The sequence below is a fragment of the Athene noctua genome, chromosome Z, assembly GCF_965140245.1.
Source record: "Athene noctua chromosome Z, bAthNoc1.hap1.1, whole genome shotgun sequence".
Classification (NCBI taxonomy): domain Eukaryota; kingdom Metazoa; phylum Chordata; class Aves; order Strigiformes; family Strigidae; genus Athene; species Athene noctua.
This window is the reverse complement of record NC_134077.1, coordinates 83435688-83462494: the sequence shown is the minus strand read 5'-3', so window position 1 is coordinate 83462494 and position 26807 is coordinate 83435688. Positions and strand designations below refer to the sequence as shown.

At 37.1% G+C, this 26807-nt stretch overlaps 1 protein-coding gene across 1 annotated transcript in view; it reads right to left on the bottom strand.

Annotated features, from left to right (window-relative positions):
- The window catches only part of MSH3 (mutS homolog 3), a 124649-nt gene that overhangs the window by 54129 nt on the left and 43713 nt on the right, over window positions 1-26807 (bottom strand). Inside the window, exons 9-13 of the mRNA XM_074931461.1 lie at window positions 25386-25498; window positions 23918-24032; window positions 16517-16601; window positions 15921-16030; window positions 4474-4606 (exon numbers count right to left, since the gene is read on the bottom strand). Coding sequence (XP_074787562.1) covers window positions 4474-4606; window positions 15921-16030; window positions 16517-16601; window positions 23918-24032; window positions 25386-25498 — 556 coding nt within the window. The remainder of the gene's footprint in view (window positions 1-4473; window positions 4607-15920; window positions 16031-16516; window positions 16602-23917; window positions 24033-25385; window positions 25499-26807) is intronic.

Genomic DNA, 26807 nt, shown 5'->3' with positions numbered 1-26807 from the left:
CAATGCTATTTTTGAAGTCTAATTTTAAAATGCCGTCAATGACAGCTACAGCTTCTCTGGCACTAGAAAAATAACCTCAGACTTGACAGTGATGCCAAACAATAGTTTCAGCCAGCAGTTTTATCAAACTGTACTGAAAATGGTATGGCTGCCACTGAGAAGAATCACAGCAGTATGCCAGATCTAACACCCTTTCAAGAACACTGAAAGCAATTTAGCCTTGTTTGCATGAGTGAAATTGTTTCCAACAGATCTAAAAGGGAACCACAGAGACCCACAACTGACAGCCATTGACCACTCCTAGTTAAAAGCATTTCAAATAAAAATGGGAGTTGAAATGCAGCATACATTTATCACTCCTTTCAAACTGTAATAGCTACCTTTATGTTTTTAGTATAGTGAGCATACTATTTTTGGTTTAGGAAAAATGAGGTATTTAATTTTAAGGTTACTATGTCCCCTTGTTATGACATTATTTGTATTAATCAGCTTAACAGGGAACAATTTGTTCAAATCAGCCTTTAGTACTGCAAATCTAAAAATGTGATGCAAATTCTTTAAAAGATTAGAAGTGTAGTATATGCAAGACATACTGATATCATAGAAGAAAAAAGTAAAATAATATGGTATGTGTTTGCTGAAGTCAATAATATATTATGCTGTGGAAAGAAGTTATATTAAACGTTGTATACAAACAGTAACTAAATTCCTAGACATATATAACAGGTATTGATTTAATAAGAGAAAAAAAAAATCAGAATTACAACTTTTTTCTCTGAATCTTCTGAAAATCACACCACTTTCAATGAAGTATCAAATGTACCTTCCAGGATAGGGCATGTTTTCAGCATCATTCTGGTTGACAAGTTTATGTGAAAGACTTTAAGCACTTAGCACCCATCTGAGCAGCACTCCTCTGCAGAGTCTGAGCATGACAGAGAAGTACTGAAGTATTCACTGAAAAACTGAAAGGGAAATCCCACAAAGAGGCTGTAGGCAACCAAGCAGCAAATACTCCCCTTGTAGTAACTGCCTGCTTTATTTTGCACAGGTGAGCAGCCCGTTAAGCGGGCAGCAAATTTTTAGAGACTGATTCAGAACTGAACCCATTTTCCCAACTGCAGCAACTTGTGAGGAATTCTGAACAAGGGAGAGCCTATGGTTGAAGTTAGAACAAACTGCAATGACATTTTACCACAAGCCCTGGTAAGTTTTGATTATTGACTTCACTCCTTGTGTAGGAGTTCAGTGAGACAGCTTCACTTTAATCTGTTCTGTAAATTCAATGACCATTTGTTATGATGATTCCTGTCCACTTTGGTGACTGAGCTTTAGTCAAAAAGTTATGTTTATTGAGCAAAGGGTACAATAAGATAAACAGTTATGGATCAAGCCTGTATAAATATTTATCTTCTGAAACACACTGCATGAAACCAGGCATGAAAACAGCAAGCAACATCAGGATGGCCCTGTAGGACACATTTCTAAAAGTACTGATGGCATGTTTACTCAGTACTAGTTTTAAGACCTATTCAAGCATAGGTCTCCAATCACTCTCTTCCATTCTGTACACTCCAAGGCAAGGCTAAGCAGTCATCACTTTAACTGAAACAAGAATGTAGGGTTCTGTCATTCCTATTTCCCACTGTACTGAGATGCAGATCACAAAAGGAAAAACATGTGGCCTAAATTTTGTTTTATTTGGTGTCTCTCTCCAGGGGCCAGAGGGCATGGCTGAACTCGTTACAGAAAACACTGAGCCACTGTGTCTTCCAGCAAGATCTAATTCTGCATCAGTTCCAGGCACTATTTAGTCAAAACTCTTGACAATTCCTTGTCTCAGTTTCCTTTTGAAGTCAACTTCTGAACACTACCAAGAAGCCTTCAAACAGTTCATCTCCAGCCATCCTTCTCTTGCCATAGAATGCCATGGACAGCGTTTCTGCCTGGTCAGATGCTGGAGCTGCAGGAACTGTGAAGAACAATCAGTCCTTGTATTAATTCCACTCTCTATAGCAACAGTGATGTTGCTCTTGTCTCCTTAACCATTCCCATAGTTCTTTCTCAGGCTGAGACAAACTCAGAGCGGGTAATATGACCTCCAATGTAACACCTAAATCGTACTAGAATGATGTTCTCATTCCAGATAGTTCGTTCCTGGGGGTAGATTAGCAGTGTTTTAAGCTGGTTTGGGGTGATGGGAATTTGTGGAGGGTCAGAGTAACAATTGCCAACTTGAGTGATGCCACCAGACAAGAAACATTAGCAGACTTATTAAAAAATAAAATAAAACTACAGTCAGACCAGGAAAATATATGATGAAGTTATTTACCAGAAGAGTTCACATAAGGAAAATTTGCCTTGCAAAGTAAGTTCCAAACCAGAGCATTGTTTTGCCTTAATTTTTTTCTGTCTCCTGTACAGGTTACTGGTGGAAAGTGTATTGTACAATAAAAGTTCTGCAGTGGTTAATCTGAATTAAACATGTTTGCAACAACTGAGAAAATCCAGCCATCTCTCTACACTGCAGAGGTCTCTCTTCATGAAATACACCTCCTCAGATACTAATGTCACTGAACTCTAAAGGCCCTGAAGGATTGTCACATTCACCTATTTTTCCTGCAGTTGACTCTGAATTAACAAGCGCATTCCTTTAGTTAAGCCATCAGTGTGCTCCACTCAGAGTTCTGGATCCCTTAATGGGAATGAAATTGCAGGGAACCTCATTTTGAGCAGAGACGATAATTTGGAGTTAACACAACTGAAAAGGCTCCTATACTGGGAACTGAAATGGCAGCATTCACTGGATATTCCAAATTAAAATATTAATGAAAACCATTTGCTCCATGTTCTTGAATATGTATCTTCTTTGCAGGGACCTTTCTTCAGGCTCCATATTCACTGTCTGTCTAGACAGCAGAATCTGTTTCCCAGAGCCTGCTTTTGATTCTTTATTCAAAACAGAGACTGACTTTCAGGAACACTGTCATCTCCTCAAAGACCTAAAAATCTTGAGGGATTACTCAGTGCTTTGGGTACTCTCCACAGACTTCTGCAATGGAAGACAAAATAGATTTTTACCAAAGGAAGGTAATTCATCAAAGGAAAAGTGTATGCTTAGAGCTTTTCCCCCTCATTTATACTTCTTAAGGATTCTGTTGGAGCATTTCTCCTCTCCTGCAGTTTCTTTCCAACATCTGATTTACTAAATACATATCTTTACACTGCAGTGGCTGTTGTTACAACAAACGACATTGTCATCTCACTCCAAAAATCACATGAAAGTTCATGGTCTCTGAATGGTTCCACCTCAACGCCAGCTTTAAAGCTGAGAAGGGTACACAGTCCTACAACAGGAAGGGACACCTGAAGAAACAGATACAGACTAGTACAAAAAAAACCCGAAAACAAAACAAAAAACATCCCACAACACAATACCAAAGCAGAAGCACTGGATAGCAGTGGAGGATTGCCAGGATATTGTGAAATACAGATGTATCTCTACAAACTTTATTACATAGCACTCAACCTGAAATGAATTAAACCGTTAAAAAGGAATCATCTAATTCCTGGACAGCTGTTTTGAAAAAAACAATTGTTTTATGTGGATATGGTACATTTTAGAGAATGGGGAGGTTGGTGCACACTCCCTCTTTTCATAAACTTAATTATGGCTGGACCTCTGTATCCATTCATTGAAACATACAAGTCTTTCTATGTGCCTAACACTGCAACACCTTAGAGCTTTAAAAATCATACAAGAATTGAATTTCAGATTTTCAGAGGGAGGAAACCTTTGTGCTGTACCATCCAAAGAAATTACAACTTTGCTCCCCTTTTACCTACTTATTCCTTTATCTAAAACAAACTGTCAAAACCTCTAAATATAACAGTGAAATAAAAGAACATGAAGTACTGCACAGGTGCTATTAGCACATTAATCTGCTTCAACTAAGATTGTCAGTGTCTCATTACAAGTAATTCTTATTAAAATGTGCAAGTGAGATCCAAATTACAGAATTTATAAACAACATTCATTTGAAAACAGCTAACTACAGCCAAGTGGTTTCACTTGCAAGTGAGTTTTTAGATAAGCATACAGAATGCAATGCTTTGTTTTAAAGGGAAATAGTTTATGGCACAAGGACCTATTGCACCATCCCATCTCACTGAATCCAGTCACTAAATCATAAGTACCACTGATGCTTTTCCTGTTAGCATTAGCAATACAATGTACGTATTCCAGAATCGTACTTAGACATTTCTTCTATCAACATATCACTGACAAGAAATAAAATAAGATTCTACCATAAGGCAAAGAAAAATTTTATAAACTTGCATTCCATTATTATTTCAGCCTCAGTTTTGCTAAGAATAATATATTTTTAAACAAACATGCAAAAACTATAGTAGTACATTAAGAAAGAATGATGCCATTTAGAAAATAATAAATTAGGGTAATTATGGGTATACCTTTTTGTGAAAAACACTGCAGAGGCCTCTCTCTATATCTGGCAGCTTACAAAGAAGATTTTGAATCTGACCAAACACACTGGATTCTGACAGTAGAATTTCAGACACAGCATCAAGTCGGGCATTTATTTCACTGTAAAAAAATAATCATAAGATCAATAAATAAAACTTTTCTGAGGGGAAGGCATATACCTAGTGAACTTTTTCCTTTGGTTTGTTTTGCTTTTGTTGTTTGGGGTTTTTTTAAACCTTGACTAAGGCCACACATTGTCATGAGTAAGTAAGTAGAACCATTAAGAAATGCAGAAAATCTTGGGGCTTTCATTCAAGATGCAAGCAAGATCCTGGATATAAGCTTATTATCCTCTCTCTATGCTCAAAACAGCCAAATATACAGTGCCCATGTCTGCACGTTTTTCTAGGGGTACATAACATGAGCAACACTGAATCCTGAATATCCAACCCTAAATTTGCAGACAGGTACCTGGGGAAGGGGTAGGGGTAGTTTACATTTGAACTCTGTAGCATATTTTATTCCAACAGGGTATAGATATGGGTTACTATTTTGCCCCTCTACTTTTGATCCAGACCAGCAACTGGTAATTACACAAGTCAGAACCATGTCGAGGTTTTGGCTTCTTTTTTATTTTTCAAAACCTGTAACATTAATTTCTGTATTTCAGGATTGAAGTCAGTCAATGAGGAAAAACTTTTTATGTGAAGAAACAATTCTATAGTTATTTGCACGTTCCTTACAATCATATTCTTATGGTCACTGTCAGAAGAGGGCTTTAAAGTGGACAACCAACTGTCAAGGTTCACCTGAGACTACACTGCTGCTAATGGCACAGCTACAATTTCCAATACAGCCATGAACTGGATGTAGATTGCAGAGCTACGGCAAACTCCATTTCTGCTTTTTGTGCAGCCAAATTGCCTCAATGCTGCTTTCTGGGAAAAGACTGAGATTTAGGGGTATATGGGTATATCTGAAACAGACAGGTTAAGACTTTATCTTTGGGAGCTAGCGAACAAAAGCCCCATCAGCGCGTGCAGCCTGAAGGAAACGAGTGAAAGGTAGCTAGCTCACTGTAAGACAGCAGTAGACGAGATGTGTCAAAGCTGAATAGCACAATGTAGCTTTTCCATGTTCAGGCTTTATCTCTGAGGTAACTGTGTGTACTACAAAACAGAGTCAACTAGATGAAAGCTGTGCTAAGATTTGCTGAGGTTTTACGACAAAAAACATCTGTTCCAAAACATATGTCTCCCCAGAGTCCCCCACCACTGTGCTGCTGGGCATGCTCTGCAGGTACCGGCATGCTGGAAGGCTTTAGCCAGCATTCAGAAAGTTTCCGGCAAGTAAGGTTGAATCTGAAACACGATGTTCCAAGAAACTAAAAATTCTCAAGACATCCCAGTACTTATTTTAAAATCCTCATGTTTTCTCCCAGAATGACAACTAAGCCTTATCACAACATTCTCCTCCTGAGACAAGCAAGTTCAAAAATCCCCACACTGCTATATATGTGTCGATCCACCCTTGCAGGCAGGCTTTTGATACCAACACTTCATATACTAGCCAAGCATGTGCAAGGCAAGCACAGCCCAGCCCACATCTGTTCTCATGGACCAACAAGATGCTTATAGCTCAGCCAGAACAGAGGGATGACAAGTAAGGATGCAGTCAAAATGTAAGATTTCAAGGAAGACTGCCTGTCTTGCCCGTGGGTTTTATTGCAGAACTGCCATGCCACTTGTCACTGTAGCTTCTAACAAATACTATACATCAGGAAATGAACAAAATTAGGCGGCTCCACAGGTTAAAGACATTACAACAGACTGGCAGAGGCCTCTGGCCCTGAAGACAGCTAAATCTAAGAGCCCTTAAAATTTTATTATACTGTATGTGAAAAGGAGAACTTAATGACTGGATGCACACTCAAATACACATCAATCTAGTGGCGTTTAAGCACCCAGAATTTTTCAGTGACATACAGCTTTATACTAAAACAGCAAAACCATCCCCTCATCTGCCACAAATGTCATATATTCATTCCCAAATCCTGTTGTACAACAACCAGGATTTGCAGTGCCCCACCTGCCACCATCTACCTGGTGTGCAGGTAGATGCACTCCTCCACAGCCACTGTACAAACTGGGGCAGAGTTTCTGCTGTCTTGACCCCAGGCATCTTGGGAAGTTATTCTTATCTCTAAACTGGACAGCAGACCCTACAATCACACACAGCACACAAAATAGGCCGCTGTCCTGAAAGACTGCTTCTTTCTAGCTTGAGGAAAACAGAAGTGTCAGACATTGCAGGCTCTGCTTAGCAGCCCTATTGCAGATTGCAAGAGTACCTACCACCTTCTTCCCCACCACTGTTCTACTCATCCAGCAATGCCAAATGCTCAAAATTAAACATTTCTCACATTCCTCTGGGCAGTCAGGCAACCTGTAAGCAGCTGACAACAGCTACCATCAGTGCAACTGCTCAGACCTATAGGGACTGTTTTCAGCACAGAACACATCTGAGCTTTAAATCCGATTCTTAAGAGCCACAATCACGTATCTGGTGTAGACTGGCAGGGTTACTAAAAGTTACGCAACCAAATAACCAGAGAGCAAGCTGTTGGCATCCACACAGTGTATTCAAGATAGCAGAGATTTAAGCTTTGTACATCAATTAGTGAGGCGCTCTGAACTACAGTTGGATAATGGAGAGGAAATTGAGAAGTGTTAGTATCAGTGACAAAGTAATAAAATATCCTGAGTACACACCTCTGAAGCTAGCAAACAGTTACACTGAAATTCTGAAAGGTCAGTATCATTAGCCACAATTACATTTTCATGGAGAATGATTAAAATTTGCTGTATTTGAGACCCTGGAACACTCCTCTACATGAAGGAGTACTGAACTGTTAAATTATAAACAAATGTACCTTAAAGAAGAAAATAATCTGCATTTTTATTATAAAAAGCAGTCTAAGCAGCAGAATTCTGTTCCAGAACACTGTCACTTAATTTAAACAGCATGATTGTATCTATGTGGCCAACTGAAAACATACAGTAATACGTAAAATAGATGCAGATATTAAAAAAACTCCTCTTTTCAAAGCTTAATCTGCACTTTAATCATCCTCACATATGGCTATGTTACTGTAGCTCCAGTAATCTAAGTATCCATACAGTTTTTCTGCTTTAATCCTACAAATAAGAAAGGGTCAGGAAAATGGCATCGAGTATCAAATGACCCATTTTTCCACCTGTAAACAAAACATAGTAGCTATTCCTATTTCAAAAGCCATAAAGTACAGTGAAGAATTATGTAAAACTCCACATCTGTGAGGAAGGAAGGACAGAGAACAGAGTTGACAAAACGAGGCAGATGAATTTCAAAGTATGCTTTTAAACTTTAAATATTTACATTTAAACTAATAAACATTTTGTTGAGCACCAATACATTATATTGATCAGTTGTTAAACCACCTCAGAAGATTATTTGTTCTGCAGTGCACAGTTATTCAGTACATCAGATGTACGGTTTGAGGTTTCTAATCTCACCATGATCTCAAAAAAAATTCCACCACTAGAAAATTTGAATCTAACATTACACAGGGAAGCTTATGCTAAGAAATTGTCACACATTTTATAAACTGGCTACTACTTCATTCTCTATTTAAGTGTAATATTAGCCTATTCTTTCCAATCTGTATGAAACATGTCAGCAATCTGAGCTCTATCCAATCTTCCAAACAATCTTTCATGAAATAATGTAACGTAAGTCAGCAGACTAAAAGCAATATACTTATTTCTGCCGTAGTCTCCATCTAAGAATAGCATCATTAATACAATAATAAAATCACTTTGCAATGTATTTAAACATAACAAAATCTAACTGCAGAATTTTTTATTCTAGTCATTTATAAGAACTACTAAGATACTCCCCCTGTATTATTCTGCCGCCAGATATGTGAACAATACAGAAAATTACCAAATATTAAAGTATTTGAATCCTGCACTAAAAATTATTTTGACAAAGCAGAAGGCAGCAGATAACATCTGAACATCATAACAATCTAAGCAGGATTGTCGGTTGCTACTGTGCTAACAGATCTGCTGCTGCTCTCTCAAACAGTGAAGCAAACCTAACATTTTTAGATATGATAATATATCATTATATTTAAAGCAGAACAAAATTGATAATGTAACTGCTATATAAGAACCACATAAAATTTTCAGTCATATAAGGTTTTATTTTTATGAGGTAAATAAATACACATTTATTAGAAATCTCTTAACTTTTGATAAATGCACAAAGTATGAGTTCATTCATCGTAAGGACATAGCTCAACTACAATGAATATATAAAATCGAAATTCATTGTATTAAATCTGTTTAGAGACCAGAGTGATATGTGAAAACTACCAGTCACAAGAATTCAACACCTGAAAAAATATAATGAAGGGTATGAAATAACAAAAGTTGCTTTCCATGAGCTATATTATGTAGATCAAAGCCTAGCAGCCTCCTGCCTAACTACAGCATTCCAAAGAAAGAAAATGTATTACTCAAACATTGAGAAAATGCAAGATGCATATGGGGATCAGCTGTGCCTAAGGAAATCCCCTAACTGCAAACTGCAAGCTGGTAGAGTGCTCTGGGGAGGTAACATTACCCAGTTGCCCTGTTCTCATACCCTCCTCTGATCCCAGCTACTTTCAAAACACAGGCAAGGTGAAAGTTATTCTGACTTCTGTTGAATTATATTTTGTCTCACACATTTTGTTTTTTTCTTGATCATCCTTCAGAACACTGCTTACAAAGACTTTATATGAGTTGATTAAGGCCATGTTAAACAGTAGAGTGTTTTCTGCTTTAGACCACTCTCTTTCATAACAATTAATGCCATCAAAACCCAAAGCTGTGGTGCAGTTAGCACTATGCAGTCAATAAACATTATATGTCTTTTTAAAGAACAAGCAAACAAAAAAACATTCTATCTCTGCATTTTTTTATTTAAGTGGCTAACCTAGAATCTAGCTAACTTTATGGGACAAATCTGAATTGCTGAATTGTGCTGTAACCACTATAATTTTATGCATTAGCCACAATGAAAAAGTACAAACAAGGGTAATTAAATTTCACCACAGTAATTATGATATAAGTTAAACGTGAAAAAATTAGACATCTTCTGGATCTGTTCACCTGTTTTTACAATGCAGGAGAAACAGAGTAACTTATTCTCAAAACTCCTCATGTCTCATACCCTTCCAGTGAGATCCAATGTTCCCCTAAATAAACACGCAGCCATGAGAAAACAATATTCCTGAATGGATCTCAAATACTTCACAGCAGTATACAAGTACTATAAACTTTGTCTTCACATCTGTTAAAAGAATGTATAAAATATGCAAATGGTAATCAAACACTTTTGTTTATGTTCACACACAATATATTTCAGCTATTTGTGCCAAAAAAGAGAACCATTAGCTACTTTAGCCAACATGAATGAATGCCTGATTACTACATTTATAAGGAGTTAGACACAGCATTCACTGGTACCAAAACACAGCTATCAAAAATGAATGAATACATGTGATGATACTGCAATCTTTTTCTTTACTGCAACAATTTTGAGATCTCAGGCATATGCTGTAACCTGTATTTGTGAATTTTATATTGCCACTGATGCTATAAAATCTTTATTCTTAGGAGGAAAATTTGGCCCATGAAGTTCTGCTGTAAAATGTATGGATTTTATTCCTAAATCACTGTTGCAAAATAACATTCTAATCCTGCTCTGGATGATGGTGGTATCAAATGGCACCCAGTTTAACTCTGAATTAAGAAAAGACCTTTAAGTAGTTTGTTTTACTGCCCAGATATCTTAATTATGGAAACAAGGACAAAGTCAAACTTGAAAGTTTCCTTTAGGACTGTACTTTCTATACAAAAGGATAAGTAAAACAGCACTCAATATATCCAAAGTGAGATGATTTAGAATAAGCTGTTTTTGTATTAAGACAGACATGTCACTGCCAGCATAGCTACGGAGGGACCCTCATCTTTCCAGTTTTACATTACATATCCTCCAAATGAAAGTCATGTTTCATTAGCAACACCAATTTACACTCTCTCTCTTCTTCAGAGGTAGATAAGTAAGAGTCTGCAGTTCTGAACTGCAAAGTTCTGCATTTGCAAAAGCTACAGTCATTCTATGCTCTTGTAGGCAAAATACATTCAGACTTATAGTAATTATTAATACTGTTCTACAAGGCTTTGATTCAGCCTCAATAAAAGCATCATCTCATCCAGAACTGGAAGAAATGGGGCACAAAGGCCATTATAATTACAGGAAGAAAAATGGAAATCCTATTTTTGAGGGGTAATTAAAAATTTGGTTTCTCTAGCCTGCAAACCACAGGTTAAAATGTTTTTGAAAACTCTCTATAAATACATACTATTCTGCTAATCTCCTTCCTTGAGATTTAAACATCAGTTTTAACTAGAAAAAATCAAATGAATATAAATTGACTACAAATAAATACAGGCAAGAAACTACACAGAGTTCCAATTGCTGAAGTCCCATATTCACTTTGGGCAAACAGTGTGCCTTGGCAACAAGAACATGAACCACTTCATAGTAAAGCTGAAATACACTGAAAGGTTGGGGTGAATCTGGGGCCAAAAAGGTGAGCTCATGCTAACGAGGCTTTAAGTGTTTGATTTGCTGATACCCCTTTTGGCACCCAGAAAGAAGCTCTGTCACTATGTATTTGATGTAGTCTGAAATACTTTTAAATTAATTCATTCCATGCTTCTGAACTTCTACTTATGGTCTGGAAGAATTAAGACAAAATCCTCTGTCCCCAGTTTTTTTGTACCAGCCTAGCAGCAGAGATACCAGCAGGGTGCTGGTCACGGCAGCACACTGAGAGGAAGCAATGACAAAACACTGAGCCTTGTGCTGGCTACACCTTGCCACTGGCTCATGGTCCACAAAGAAAGCAGAAGGAGGGACCTTGGGCCTCCAGGTGCCCATTTTTATCTCAGAAGTTCTCTATTAAGGCAGAGGTCCAAACCCTTGATCATCACCACTCTCTTCCTGTAGCACATGATGTTATGTTAGATGCTTTTAATTTTTTGCTTTACTTTTACGCCAGTACACTTAAGCATATTCTGAGGCTTGCAGTACACCAGAACTTACATACGTATCCCCAAAACACTGATGTGAGGTTGTGTGTGCAGGTGTTTCCTATTTCAACACAGTCTGACAAGTGCAAAGCCTATTCACTCCAGTCTTGAGCAAGCTTTCCATGCTGGAAGTTGCATGACTTGTGAACTCTAGGTTTAGGGCATTCTGCTCTCCCTAATCTTATCAGTAACCTCATTACATTAACTTCTGCACATCATACATAACATACTAAAAAACTAAGGGAGTCAACAGAATACTAAAGACATACAGTTTAGGTACTTGTGTATCACTCAATCTGTTTAAGCTACTTCAACCATGTGAACATCCTCAAAAAACAGTAGATATCACCCCAAAGACAGGGCATTGTACAAACTAATACATTCATGTCACACAGACACCAAACATTTTATCACTTCCAGTTATTTGCTCCCCACACCTAAGCTTTTAAAATTTTGCAGTAGATGCTCTTCCAGCTCATAAACTAAGCACTTCTGCAAAGGCAAACACCATCATTATCCAGGTTATCTTCCACTTAGATAGGAAAGTCTCTACCCTCTCCCTGGCTACAGTACTAGAAATGACACTTCATGATATCCGCCCACTGATATTAAAAAGATATTCTATCTCTCCAGGAATAGTCTGGGGGGTGAAAAAATAATCTCTCTTATGCAATACTTTCTATACATACAGACCATAGAGTTCCCTGCACAGGAATGGAATTCTACACGTTCCCCTACAGTGGCTATAAATTGCTCAGTATGATACATCCATCGTTTATCTCAAGTTCTACTTTGAGCACCTAGTTACAGTTTTATTTGCTTTACAGCCTGATCTAATATGGAAATAATAAACCTCCATTCAATTGGGCTACTCATCTGCCTTTTTCGGTTTTGAACTCTTTGTTCAATTCCAGCCAACCTTGACAAGATCAAGGAAAGTGTTTGATCTCAAGGAAACAAATTTCCTTAAAATTGTGCAAGAATCAGCAGCTGAGCAAGGTACAGAGACAGATAATACCCGGTGAGAAAAGGATGCAATATTTGTTCCACAGTTGTCTATTCTGTTTGGACCCCAGATTGGACAAGCAGCATTGCTGTAGCTTGGAGCCAGTCATTACACTTAGGGAACAGGAAAGGCAGATGCAAAGATGAGGGTGGGAGGGAGTAACCATTGATATAACAGAGACAAGGAAATACACATTTTGTGCAGGGCAACAACTTCCTTGCACTTTCTTTTATACCACCACCATAGGCCAACATATCCATAATATACAATAACAAAGTAAGAAAGATGAAAATCAGATCCAGGTTTACTTAGCCAGGCCTATGTTAAGCTTATCTTTCTCCTTTTCCTGTAGCTATTGAAAAAGAAGTGACTGCTTCACATCAACTGCAGAGATTCTGAGATTAATTTTGCATTAGGAAAGAAATTATTTTTAAATGTTGCACACATACAAAGACACCAAGATCACATTTTGTTACAACACTGTATCCCAGGACCAGTCCTTAGCCCTTTTGCTCTTGAGTATGGTAATACACAGCTCTACTCTTTCTGCTGTGGAAACTCCATTGCTTGACAAGGAAACAGCATGTTTTCATTCAGTCAAAAATGTTCCAACTGCCTCAGCTTTCTATTTCCTTTTTTTTCCACTCCCCTTACAAAAGTTAGGCAAGAAAGGCACTGGATGGAACTTACATTTCAAAGGCAAGAGAGACAAGGCAAGATAAGAGTTCTGTAATCCGCAAAGACGTAACTCCTACAAAACCCAATGATTTTCCCGATTCCTCCTAAAAAGCTCAGTCCTCAATGACTCATACATTCTTACCCCATCAGGTTTGTATACCCACATGAATAAGTGAGGGCATTACACTTTCCTTGGTTAAGCTTTCTTTTTTTTTTTTTTTTTTCCAAAATCACACATGTCTAATGGTTAAAACTTTCTTCTATGTCTCTAAATGTATTACATCACCTATGATCTAATGGGTACCTTCAAGCTTGCCCAAATGAGATGTCTGTAAACATTCTACCTTTATTCAACCCAGTGTATGGTTTCTCCCCTGGAAATGTAGTCATCAACCCAAGTGATTTTCAACTGTAAGGCATAAAGCAGTAATTACACCCTCTCACTTTTTGATACACCAAGGGAAATGCACCTACCCACTGACTGGAAAAGATGCAGTACAAAAATCTTAACTTCCTTTGAAAATGTCAACCCAGGAGGCACAGGTGAATTACAGTTACAGAATGTTCTCTAAGTGCATTTGTGTGCATTACCGGAAACAATACTGCTGAATGTCTGATGCACTAAGTACGTGAAATTACAAGTTAAGAGTCAGAAAGGGAGAAATACACATAAACAAAATAGCTTGTTTAGTTTCAGCTGCAGGGTACTGTCATCTCCAACCATGGAACCTTCTTCCATACTGAGAAATAAGGCTGAAAAAGGTAAGTATCAATCTCTAGAAGTAGCAAAGAGCTGAGGAGAAAGAGAAGAAGCCAAAATTGCAAACTTGTAAAGCTGGTTCTGTCACTGAGACAAGAGAGAACTAAAACTAAGTTTATTGGTTAAGAAAGATGGCCTGCAGTCCCCAAGCAAGCAGTTTTCTATCCTCTCTATTCAGGTTAAGAACTCTATCTATTTATTGTTGAATGATATTTCACCTCCTGCATCACATGTATGACCATTTGGGAGCAAAATGGTTAGAAGCACTCCTTTTCAGGTCCTCATCCTCAGTGCTGCCTCGACACCAGACCAGAGCCTGTGCTCTGGCTCCCCCATCTGACAACTTTACAAGTAATTCCCAAAAGGTACTTGTAAGGTGCCTTAAGAGCCTGAAAAGAAATAAACTGATTTATTTCAACTTGTTCCTGTAAAGTGGCCCAGAAATTCTATCTATATGCTTCTAAGGTGAACACCAGGCACATAGTCAACTTCCATAAGGTCTAATACTACTTAGGATGGTTACATCAAAAGCCTTTTTAAAGTGGGTATGATATATAAAAGCTATTATCAAAAGAATTTTTTAAAAAGAGACATACTGAGATCATCCTCTTAAATCCCTGACAGAAACTGTGGCATAAAACAGTCTAACCAGTATGGCTCCTACAAATGAAAAATGTCTCAAATATTCTAAATTAACAAAACAGGAGGGAAAAAAAGTTACGTACTTTTACTACACTACTGAGAAAAGATCCTTACAAAAAGGCTAATAAGAAAACTAAGCAATGATACTTCAGAAGTGTAGTGCTTTAACATATTAAAAATTGGTTGAGAAAAAAAAAATGCTTCTGTAGAAACATTTGTAAATTACCAAGAACAGCAAGACACTAAAGCATTGGTATACCTCACTATTTAAAACTTAAAAATTAATAAAAATTAAGACTGTTTAACATCCTTACAAAAGTAAACCAGACGAAATAGACAACCAAACCAAAAGGATTTTCTGTATGCTATAGCTAAAGTGAAAAAAATGACAGTTGAGTAAACTCTACATTGACAATGCCCAGGGAATGCACATTCAAAGGCATAGATTCAAAACCTTAAAAGCAGGCAACAAGCATTCCATGGACTCAATACTGTTATTTACTACATACTCAAGTACAACACTCCAATTAAGCCTGCAAAGAGAAATCAGAAAAGATGGAGTCCCTTTCAAGACAGAGACAAGTATAACCAAGCATGATAAATATACAAAATAAAGCATTAATAAATAAAGTATAGCTCAAAACACAAGTGACCAAACAATCACCACATTTCAGGACTAAAAAAGAAATACTTCCATATGCAATACATTGCACACAGGTATAACAGAAATATCCACAGCTACTTTAGAACAAATTAAATACATTAAGAATACAAATATTTGTGAAGTGAGAAAGACATCAAACACTAATTGGCAAATTTAAAAATAAATCGTCCTCCAGTATCAGGTATTCCTCTCATCCATTGTTTGAAAAAGGATACTCAATTAGAATGGACCCCAATCTGATTTCTGCATAGGGATTTCTAACTTGCTCCAAATCGGCTACTCCAACTACTTAGATACTCTGTGCCCAAAGTGCTCTGTGCACAAAGAGCAATTCAGCACTTCCAAACCTATGTATAATGTCCACATCTTCTACTGTATCATTTCCTATCTAAACTCTACTGTGGGTCTCAGGTCTCCAGGAAAAATAACGACCTTGGGTCTACTCAACATCATAATTTTATGATACAAATTTAGCCCAAGGTAAAGAACTATCTCACCTGGATTTCATGAGGGGCTGAGTTACCCATTTCTTCAATCTCCGACGTCCAAAGGAAGTTTTAGTATGATCCAAGACCCAGAGTAGGCTTCCTCTTGTTTTCATATCAGTCTAAAATAATAGAAAGTGTCACTATTTTTAACTGAAACATCAACAATGCAGTGAAAGGATCTTCACCAAAGTACTTAAACATTCTGTTTAGGCTTTAAGGCATGGCAACTACATGTTTGTTTACCTATCTTTTTCGCCTACAATACCTTACATAAAGTACTTCCGATAGTCATAAGATACTTAAGTACGTTCTTCCTTTAGCCAGAAAATATCACTTGACTGCAGTTCCTCAAGAATTTAAACTTTAGGAAAGTTCTTTGCTAGTGAAAGTGCAAGAAGGTTCCTAACTCATACTAAAAACCAGCACAGATTAACCTTCATTTATGCCTCTGAAAATGTAATCCTCATTCAGACGATCCCATCTAAAATAATTCAAACCTTCTGGGTGAGATTTGCAAACGTAACTAACGTCATTGGGAACAGTATGTCAAACAGTTGTGAAAATCTCAGCATTTATTAAAAAAAAAAAATTACATTTGTTCTTACCTGATTCTGCAATATTTCGAGATTTTTCATTGTTGTCCCATTAATTGTCATGTATTCAGTTTCATTTGACAACCGCTTGAAATTGCTGGGGAGAGGAATTTCATATGTTATATTTTAAATTTGGGCATCGATGTAATGTGAAATTCTGTCAAGTTTCACACATTAGTGAATTCATTAGTTTTTAAAAATTAAAAAAATCAAGTAAGGAATTAAAATCTATTCAAATAAATAAAAGAACTGAACAGTAATAACTTATTTTATTTCTTGGAAAAAGAAGATTTATGACTCACTTCCCAGTTTTCTACCATGACTGACAAAGCTCAGAATAAAATCTACCTCTCTTGTTATCCAATCATGATCCACTAAATGGTTAAGGAAGTACCCCTTCTTCAGTCTATGATGAAATTGAAAAAGTATGTGCTTTTGTTAGTGTTTTGTTATGATCACTGTAGGATTAGGGGCAGGGACAGGAATAAGAATTAGTAAGAGTAGAACAGACTTTTAATACAACTCATCATCAAACAGCATATCAAAATACATATTCTTATTTTTTACTACTATTACAAATTTAAACAGGCTGTTAGTACAATTATTTAAGAAAATAAAAATAGGGTATATTTAAACTATATTATTTTATTTTTAATATGAAATAACCATGACCAAAATTACCTGACTTTTTGAAACTCCCTAAAAGAACTGGATGAGACCAACCCAAAGGTTGTGTTGGTTTAGAATCAATGTTAATTAAAAAATTGTATTAGATGTGTAATCATTTTAGATATTAAAATTATTTCAGTCTCAGACATACACATATGGTAGTTGGGACTGTGAAGTTCAGGATCCTCACTAAATGTTTCTGACAAATCAAGTCATGATTGTCTAGGTTAATCATACTGCTGACTGCCCTTTGCACAAAATCTAGGACACTCTTTATTGTCTTAGACAAAAAAGAATGACTTGCTGGGTAGGACTTAAAACTTCTTTCTTGACTTTTCACAAATTTTTTTCAGTGCATTCAATTTTAAGCTCTCTGGAGGAGCACTCAAATGCTCAAATTTTTCTGTCAGGCACACACAGCTGCATTATTGCTATATTAAAACCAAAAACAGCACTAGAACTTTCAGAAACATGAAATATTCAGAGACTAATGTTATATATTTATGTTGTATGCAGGTGTTTGGGACTCCTAGAAAATTTGTTCCTACACAGTAGGTCAAATTAGAAGTATTTTCCACAGATTTTTTATTTTTTTTTTTAAAAAGTAGATTCAACTGAGTGCCCTCAAGAAGTTCAGTGATAGTTTGGAAGTACAGCTGACTCAGAACTGCATCCATAGTCATAATTATTCTGCTCTGCTGTACTATCCCAGCAACCAACACAGTTGACCAGCAAAACAAACCTTGGAGACAAAAGCAGCAGCACTTTCCAAAGTACACAGTATATAAGCAACAAAACAATACTTCCTTTATTATCTTCAGTCACAAATGCTGATGCTAGTCAAAATTAAATACGAATGATTTATGCTTGGCTCCTAATACCTATGACCAACAACAAATCCTACCCACTCTTCCGAAAACACCTGTTCAGCATCTAGGACTTGCCTAAATTGCAATTTCCCTATTTGCTGCATCTCAATTTGCCACTACTCCAGACTGTGACATCTTAAACCCAGATGGGTAAGAACCATGCCTTCACACCTCTTTTCCTGAAAGCGGAAAAGGATGGGTTTGGCTGTTTCTATCAACCCTCAGTCACTCATACATGAGTTTCAAGATTGCTGATTTACCGGTTCTAGTGCTTCCCCACTTACCTGGCTTCAGAGCACTTAGAGCATATCCTGTTCACAGCAAGCTTGCTCTCTGGTAGTATTTAAAGACAACTAACTGCTCCACTGCACAGTATATTTACTATTATTTCAGAATCAGATATGCTAAAGTTGTTCTTACAGCATAAATTATGCGTGTTTTATATTATCCAGGTGTTTGCTTTATCTGAGTTACTCCACCCTGCTATTAACCCTAGTAATTGAGAGCTTAGAGCATACGTATAATAGCCAAGATCAACTGCAGTATATGCCCAACCAACAATTCCAGATGTCACAGCACAGAATATGTTTTGCTTCCACCCCCTCATCTTCCTTCACAGCTTGGGATAAGAACTTGATAAAAATGTGAACAAAGACAGACTATTTGTGAGGAATTTAGGGACCAAATGGCATAAGAAGGTTATAAACAAATACTGTTAGTGCTGGTTTTGCAGCAAGGGTGTTAACACATTCCTTGTGAGAAATTCTAACGTGCTGCTATCAGCCACCTCCTGCATCAGGAAAAATGGCTCTTCAAAATCACTTTAAGTGGATCACAATGTCATAATTCCTTCTGTAGGAGACAGTGTGACCCAAGTTTCAAATAACAGATTTGCAACCGTCCCAAGTACACAAACAGCACAAAACACAAGTGACAGAAATAGCTGGCGAGTTCGTTGCTGAGGAGCAAGGCAAGGTAGGATCATCTGGGATCATCACCCATCTGTGCTGAGAAAAGTGGAAAGAGGGAACAAAAAGAAACACAAGCTTCTAGTAAGCTTTAAGAAACTTTTGGGCAATACTCAAGAGAAAGAGGTTCCTACTCATAAAATAACTTTTCAGAGTAGAATCACATTTGATTATTTAAGGTTTACTATGATTGCTTTAGGACAGTAAATGATATCCTCCGACTTCAGTTATGTGTTACCTGTGAAATTGGATCTTCTTGGTCATTCTGCCTCCTTAGAAGCTTGCAGTGAAGGGCATTTTTTATGTTTCATTCCTTAGTCTCTCCACAGGAGATATTATATATAATTTCATACTCAGTAACCAAGCCTAAGTGAATGTATATTATTCAGATCAGTAGTTTTCAACTACTTTAATTTTGCAAATCTGTAAAACGTTTGAGCAAAGCTGCAAGGCACTGTAATGAAAGCCTACTAAGCAGCAGATTTTCTTTGCTCAATTACCTTTTACAGACCTCTAGAGCCCATGTTTTTGAGATTTCTAAGGGTGAATAAACCACAGAACAAACCTGTATATTTAGACAAGAGTTGCAGGAATCTCCATTCAGCTTTAAGGAATAAAAACAAGTCTTTCCATTTCTCAGAAGCATTAGCCTTCTTTAGGTATGAAAGACATATACCACACTCTAAGTAGTTAACGACATCAAGCCCAGACTATGTTTTGTATTTAATTAACCAGTTTTAAATCCATTAGCAAATATTGCTACAGGGCTAGAACTTCTGATCTGTATCCCTAATGTGATAGGAGCCCAGAAACTTCCAGTTAAACCAGTAACAAAATAAAACACACACCCGCACAAAACAAAACTGGGAAATACAAAACAAAGAACAGAAATGAGAGGACCTGGGAACGATTAAGAGAAACAAAAATAACCTCTATAATTTTTTTCCTGAATTAGTCTTCTTTTTCTCCACTGAACTCACCCCAAGGAGTGGGCCTGCAACCATATTCTACCCAGAGGTCTACATTCTCTTAGTCCAATTCCCTTTCACACAGCCTCAACACCGCTACAAGCTCCAAATGTCCAGAATGCAAGAGGTCCCACTTGCTGCCCTTCTTCTGTGGTCTCAAAAGAGATGGCAAATCCTTTGCTAAGCACCTTTTGTTAGTGTCTGAAAACCACGCCTTTCCTTTTTCAGTCCCTCATGCTCCTGAGCAGACTTTTAAACCTCCCAAAATCATTTCAGCACTCCTTTCTCATAGTGAGTGTGTAAATAAATCTAGGAATTATCTTGTATACATGATGTTTCTGACATCATCAGCACCCAAAAGATATGAAAGCTTTATAAACACCATTCCCTCAATTTCTATGACATTTCCTCTGAAAATTCAAGGATGTTCACGATTTTAAGCTGAAGAACTTACATTTGACTTCTCTGAGTTTCATCTTGCCGACTCCCTTCCACGCCTACTATAAGGTACAATCAAATATTTCTCCTCCTTTTGAATTCTTTATCTCTTTCCCCTCCTCCCTCAAAGTCATTTTAACCCTTCCGTCTCCTCTTTCACTTCTGCCTCTGTCTTCTCTCTTCACTGATGGTAGTTCTCCAATCCCAAAGCTAGTCCTCTCCTTCAGAAAGTTACCCGGCTCTTCTATTCTCTGCACTTCCTGAAGTTCATCTATCACTATTCAAAATCTAAAAACTACAGTCTCTCTCTTCCATTTCCAACATGCCGCAAAACCTGTAGGTAAAATTAAAATACACTGAGACACATTTCCCCAGAAACTGCTATGCAAATGATGATTTTTCAAGCAAAACTGTATCTGAAAACGTGTCCTAGAAGCGTACCAACATCTTGTCGAAAGCCAATAAAGGTCTCTCAGTATGTAAAAGTATTGGAACACACTGATTAAAAAAAAGCTTGTCTCATTCATTGTTAAATCTATTTTTACTTGCTGCTAGAGCTCCAATGAAGTCTAGTCATATCCAAGGTCCTGCTGTGGGGCAAGAATCCTTTCTCCTTTTCTGTATTTTGCTTTCCTTAGGATCTAAAAAGCAGATCCAAAAGTTTCATCTAAATATTAAAACAAAACTTGTTTCCCCCCAACTAATAAGAAACCTTTATCACTTATGTGATGTTTCATGACTCATTATTACATTGAGCTGAAATTTTTTTTCAGCTGAGACCAAAACCCTGTACCAAAGAAGATACAAAGGTGTAAGGAAATTTTTTGTCGTAATTCTTCCTATAAAATAAGTCTTTTTCATCCAGATCTGTGTCACATTAATAAATGAAAACTATCTCACAACTCTTAATGTTCATGCTCTCTGACTCATCAGTATATGCTCACTGACCTGAATTCTAGGAATTTAAAGTTGCTTGACAGTGCAAGGGAAGTATTTCTTCTCTATTTCCTGCAGAATCACAGAAGATCCATGAGCCTGACACCCTTCACTTAAAAGGCTTTCCCTTTTCAGTAATTAGATAGTATTTCGCTGGCATTTGGAAAAATACTGAAGTTGAGATTGTCTCAGTATTTGGCTCACTATTTAAATATATGTGACCTGCTTAAACCAGCAAGTAGAATTCAGTAGCAGGTAGTCAAAGTAGTAAAGGCTTTAGAAATAAACACAGCAGAATCTAAGCTCCTAAACACAGGAACAAAGTTATCTCAAGTAATGTATTTTATTTCTTCATAGTTGTGTTGGTTTAAGCCCTGCCGGGACCAGAGACCACGTTGCCGTTGTCCCTCCTCCACCCTCAGCCGGTCAGGCTGGCAGTGAGGCACAAACCCCGGGTTAAATTAAGAAGAAATTTAATACAACAGTGTAATAAGCAATCTGAACAACAACAGTAGCAATGATAGCAACAATAAACAGCAATAACAGTGAACAAGACAAAAGATATACAGAGAAATACTGCAATGGTTACGGAACAAGCCCGCCGTGAGCTCCCCGCCACCAAAGCCACAAGGAAAAAAGTTCCCGTGCTCGGACCTGACTCAGCATGGTATGAATAACCCGGCTGGAGATCCCTTCCCCCTTCTCTGCTGGGGAAACTTAACCCTATCCTAGCTGAACCAGGACATTAGTGTATCACCAAGATATCAAATAGTTCATTACCTTTCCACTCAGATGCTCATACATTCACATAAAATCCACTAGAGCAACCTTCAACAGACAAATGTCAACACTAAGATTTAGTGCTTTTCCTTCCCAGTCTGTAATTATTTAAGATGCATCTATTACAAATGTGACAGGCTGCTGCTAGATAAGCCTGAATTACTTCTACATAAAAGATGGATTTTGTACTTCCCCCATCTGAAAGAGCATTTACCTTATGTGCTTGAACATAGGGCACAGGCACAATAGTGATCTACAAGTGTGACATGAAATGGCATTTCGTTGGAGTTCACTTTCTTCAGAAACTTTTACAACAAGATATCTCCAACCACCCAAGTAACTAAAAAGCCAACTAAGTGGATGAGAATCACAGATCAGAATACTTCTTGATGGATGAAGCAGGGAAGATGGCTTAGAAGATGCCACAGAAATTCTTTCCACATGAGGCCTATAAGCTCAGCAAACTTTTTTTAAACATTTTAATAGTACTCAACAAAGGAAAGGTTAACTTAAGGAAGAAAATCCATTCCAAAATCTACATATAATTTACAAATATTTTAATAGATACTGAAAAATGTTTAAAGCTGACATCTGCAGTCAATTTTTCAAATGCAGCTGCATTTAAAAAAAAAACCTGGTAATTTATGGAGCCCTTCAGAGTAAGGGTTGAAACTTTAAGAATCTCATACATGTGAGTGATCTACAACTGACATGACATATTTCTAAGTTTCCAGTCAGAATTACTTTGTTAAATCCTGCCTACTTACAGGATAGTGGAATACTGAAACAACCAAAAGAACATTCTGCACAGGATCCATGGCAGATAAAGCTATTTTAATAAAGCATTTAATAGGCCTCAGTGATATTTTCAAATGTAAGCCAGGTAGCATAGCAATCTTTTATACTTGTGCAAGACAGTACGAAAATATGCTTGAGTGGCAATATCTTTCCATTTTCATTTGATTCCACCTGCATAATCCTCTTACAAATTTTGAGTACTCATCTGAGCATATCTAATAAACCTAAGTGTTGGGACTACTTAATGGAAGACAAGATTATTTCCATGCCTGTATGTTTTTGTAGTAATGTTGCACAAATGGTGATGGTCCACTAACAACTTTTTACAGGACTGTTCCCCCACTCCTGGTTACTACTGAGCCAACTCAAGGGATTTTTCAGAAAGCCAGGATGTGTTAAATGCCTGTTCTTTATAACTGATAACTAGATTCGCCAGCTCGAACATACCTTTTGAGTACTGTCTAAACATTACAACATATTAGCATTTATACCTGCTTCCAGAGCTATAGAAAGAGATAATTGTTTACACACCTCTGGCAAAATAAAACAACTACAAAGCATTAATTTAAAAAAAAAAAAACCTCCAAAAAAAGCTCCAAATTTTGTTCAAAAAATAAAACTGAGGTTGAGGTATGATCACTGATAGTGATTAACAAAGTTAGAATTTCCACTCTATAGTATCTACTAGTTTTTGCACCTTGTTTGTTTTCAGTAACACCTGGCAGCAGTTCATGTTCATTTACATTACTGATAGTAATGTCTAGACAAACATACTTCTTAAAGATTTTCATGAAACACCACAAAAAAAGAAAACACTTGATTCTTTCAGTTCTGATTAGGAGCTTAAATGTAAGGTATAATTTTACAAAGACTATGTTTATCAGTCTAGCAGGTGGGTTAATTACATTGAAGTGAATGTCTGCTAAAACTTATAACAGTGGTACATGTATTGGTGGTTGAATTGGAGGTTTATATAAGGCAACTTACCTTGGATTGTAAAGGATCCTTTCCAAATTAAATTCTTTGAGGTATGCAATTACTGCTGCCAGAGAACAAATAACAGGCTTATCCAAGCTTACAATTACAGATAGTTTTTGAGGATCTAAAAAAGAGTTATTTTCTTGTTAAAACACTGTTTACTACTTATGTATTTTAGAAAAAGCATATTTTGTTTTTCAATTTAATCAAATAGAAATCTGTAATATATGTACAGCCTTCCATGATATCTATAAATCAACATAAAGTGAGGCTCCAAAATAACACTTATGGTTCCAAAGCATGTAGACATTATAATAATTATGAAACATAAAGCGTTTGACTCCATAGGCTTTTATTCATAAAAATTACTAACTTCTGACTAATCCAAACTAATAACTGAATTCGGAAATCTCCACCACTGCAGGCAACATCTGTGCAAGTTAAAAGTAATGGACAGGCCTTGGCACATGTGCTGATGATTTATCTGCCTTAGCCAGTCTGAATATGGTTCCATCTTTGTAAGACAGCTATTCATATTTGATGTTTTTAAACAGTGCACTTCCACAGTCCCTCTTCAAGTTGCAACTATAGGAAAATTCACTCCATGATATCTCAACATAAAATAGCATTTTTTTAAAACCCTATTAAGTTTTTTCAGAGATGTTTTTAAAAGCTGATTTTCTGTTCTTAGAGCGTTAACACACACAAGGACTTGAAGAAATATTTCAGATGTTGAGTGATTTCCCTCAGTTGTTATATATGTGTGAATTTACATCTGTTCAAACACACATCTTCAACTATGAAGAAAAGGGATGCTGTATCCATTTCTATTTAAACAATGTTCACTTGCAAGGTTCACTTCTTCCAACGTGCAGAAAATTAAGCAAAGTGGCAGAAGGCCTGCATGGATGAACAAGATGCTCCTGATGAACTCAGATATTAAAAAGGAGGAATATGAGAGGTGGAAGCAGGGACAAGTGACCCAGGAAGAATATAGAGACGTTGTTAGAGCTTGCAGGGATGAGATTAGGAAAACAAAAGCCCACCTGGAGCTGAGACTGGCAAGGTCTGAAAGGACAACAAGAGCTTCTACAAGTACATCATCAAGACAAGGGAAAGTGTGGGCCCACTGCTGAACGGGGCAGCAGATCCTGTGACAAAGGACATGGAAGAGACTGTGGAACTCAATGCCTTCTTTGTCTTGGTCTTTACTGGTAACTATGCCTTGAGGAATCCAAGGCCTCTCAGACCAATGAGAAATTCTGGAGCAATGAAGACTTCTCACTAACAGAGGAGGACCAAGTTTGGGAACACTTAAACAAAGTGAACGTAGGAAAGTCCGTGAGACCTGATGGGATGCACCCACATGTATTCCTTATCTATCTAAAAGCTAACAGGATGCATGCATCAAAAACATTCTGAATGAAAGACCTGTAATGTCAGGCACTTCTTTCACATAAAAATCTATATTACATACCTGCAGTATCAGGCACTTCTTTTGCATAAAAATTCGTGATCAGCTGGAAAGCATGGCTGTATTCAAAATGGAGGTTTTCCATCCTTTCTATCCTAATTCTGTCATCCCGTAACCTGCAAAGAAAGAATAATTGACTTTCAGTATTTATGCTCCTTTCACGAAGAACACTTAAGTAGGTTATAAAGGCGTACTTTCTTTTGTCTTTCCTTTGTGAAGAATTGAATGGGTAAAGAATTAAAAGATGAGCTACTTGGGTGAGTTGAGAACATTTCGAAGAGTGTGGTGGGGTTTTTTTCAGACATTTCTTCTTTCAATTGTAAAATTGCAAACAAATAAAACACAAACAGCAACAGCAAGCAAGACCAAAAGAGAATTCAAGAGGCTGTCTAGTATACCTGCAAGGTAGATATGTTTTAATCAATCATGATAAGCATTTGCCCTATCTGTTCTTAAAGATTTAAACAATGAAGCAGTTCTCCTATGCGATCTATTACCATATTTAATCACCCTTTATCTTTAAAAGCTTTGTTCTATGCTGTATATCTTGTTGCAACATTAACCTATTGCCTCTTTCCTATATGCAGCTGAAATAAAGTATTCTTGTCCTTTATGTCATAACTATTTGAAGACTTTTCCTCGTGCTATGTAAAAGGAACAAGCTTTAGAAAACTCTTTTCTCTTAGGATATTATTAATAGCAGGAATAATTAATAAATAGATATTGTTTTAAAGGTTTAATTAATAGAGCACGTGCTCTAGGAACAACATTGACAGTTCAATGCAGTACGCACAGGTGCTCTAGGAACCGTCTACTGACAGTTTAAGTAACTTAGAAAGGCTAAGTAATGAAGAAGCTAGACATAGATTAAGTTTGTTAAACAGAACATTTTGAGTCTTTTCTCAGAAGTCTAGAAGTGAATTACGATGAAGATTGTTCAGAAGATAAGTAACAATGATGACCAAAGACTGCATCAGTGAACACGGGTGTCCGAAGAGGAATTAGAACAGCATGATAAGAACTAGACAAAACTGTGGAATACAATGGACTTTTGAAACTGATGATGAATTAAAAGCTGAAAGTTCCTTGAAAATCCCCAAAGACTCTGATTGTATGTTAGATCATCTATAGAGAGGGCGCTTTTTGTTTAGCTGTTGCCACTCTCTGAGGTGATGGCCCAGCTGTGAGTTGTTAATAAAGCCAGCCTAGAGGTACCCACAGTCTGGTGAAATCCTTTAACAGCTAAAGGACTTGATTTCTTTCAGTCTTTTTGCAATCCAGGTTGTCAAGGATGTTATTAATGATAATCCAGTTTTCCCAACATGCCAGCAGTTCCTTCCAGTTTAACAGTACCAGCAAACATGGCAAACTTACTCTCTTCCACCATTAAGCCAAATGAGATCTCTTGCATGAATCCTTCCCTAG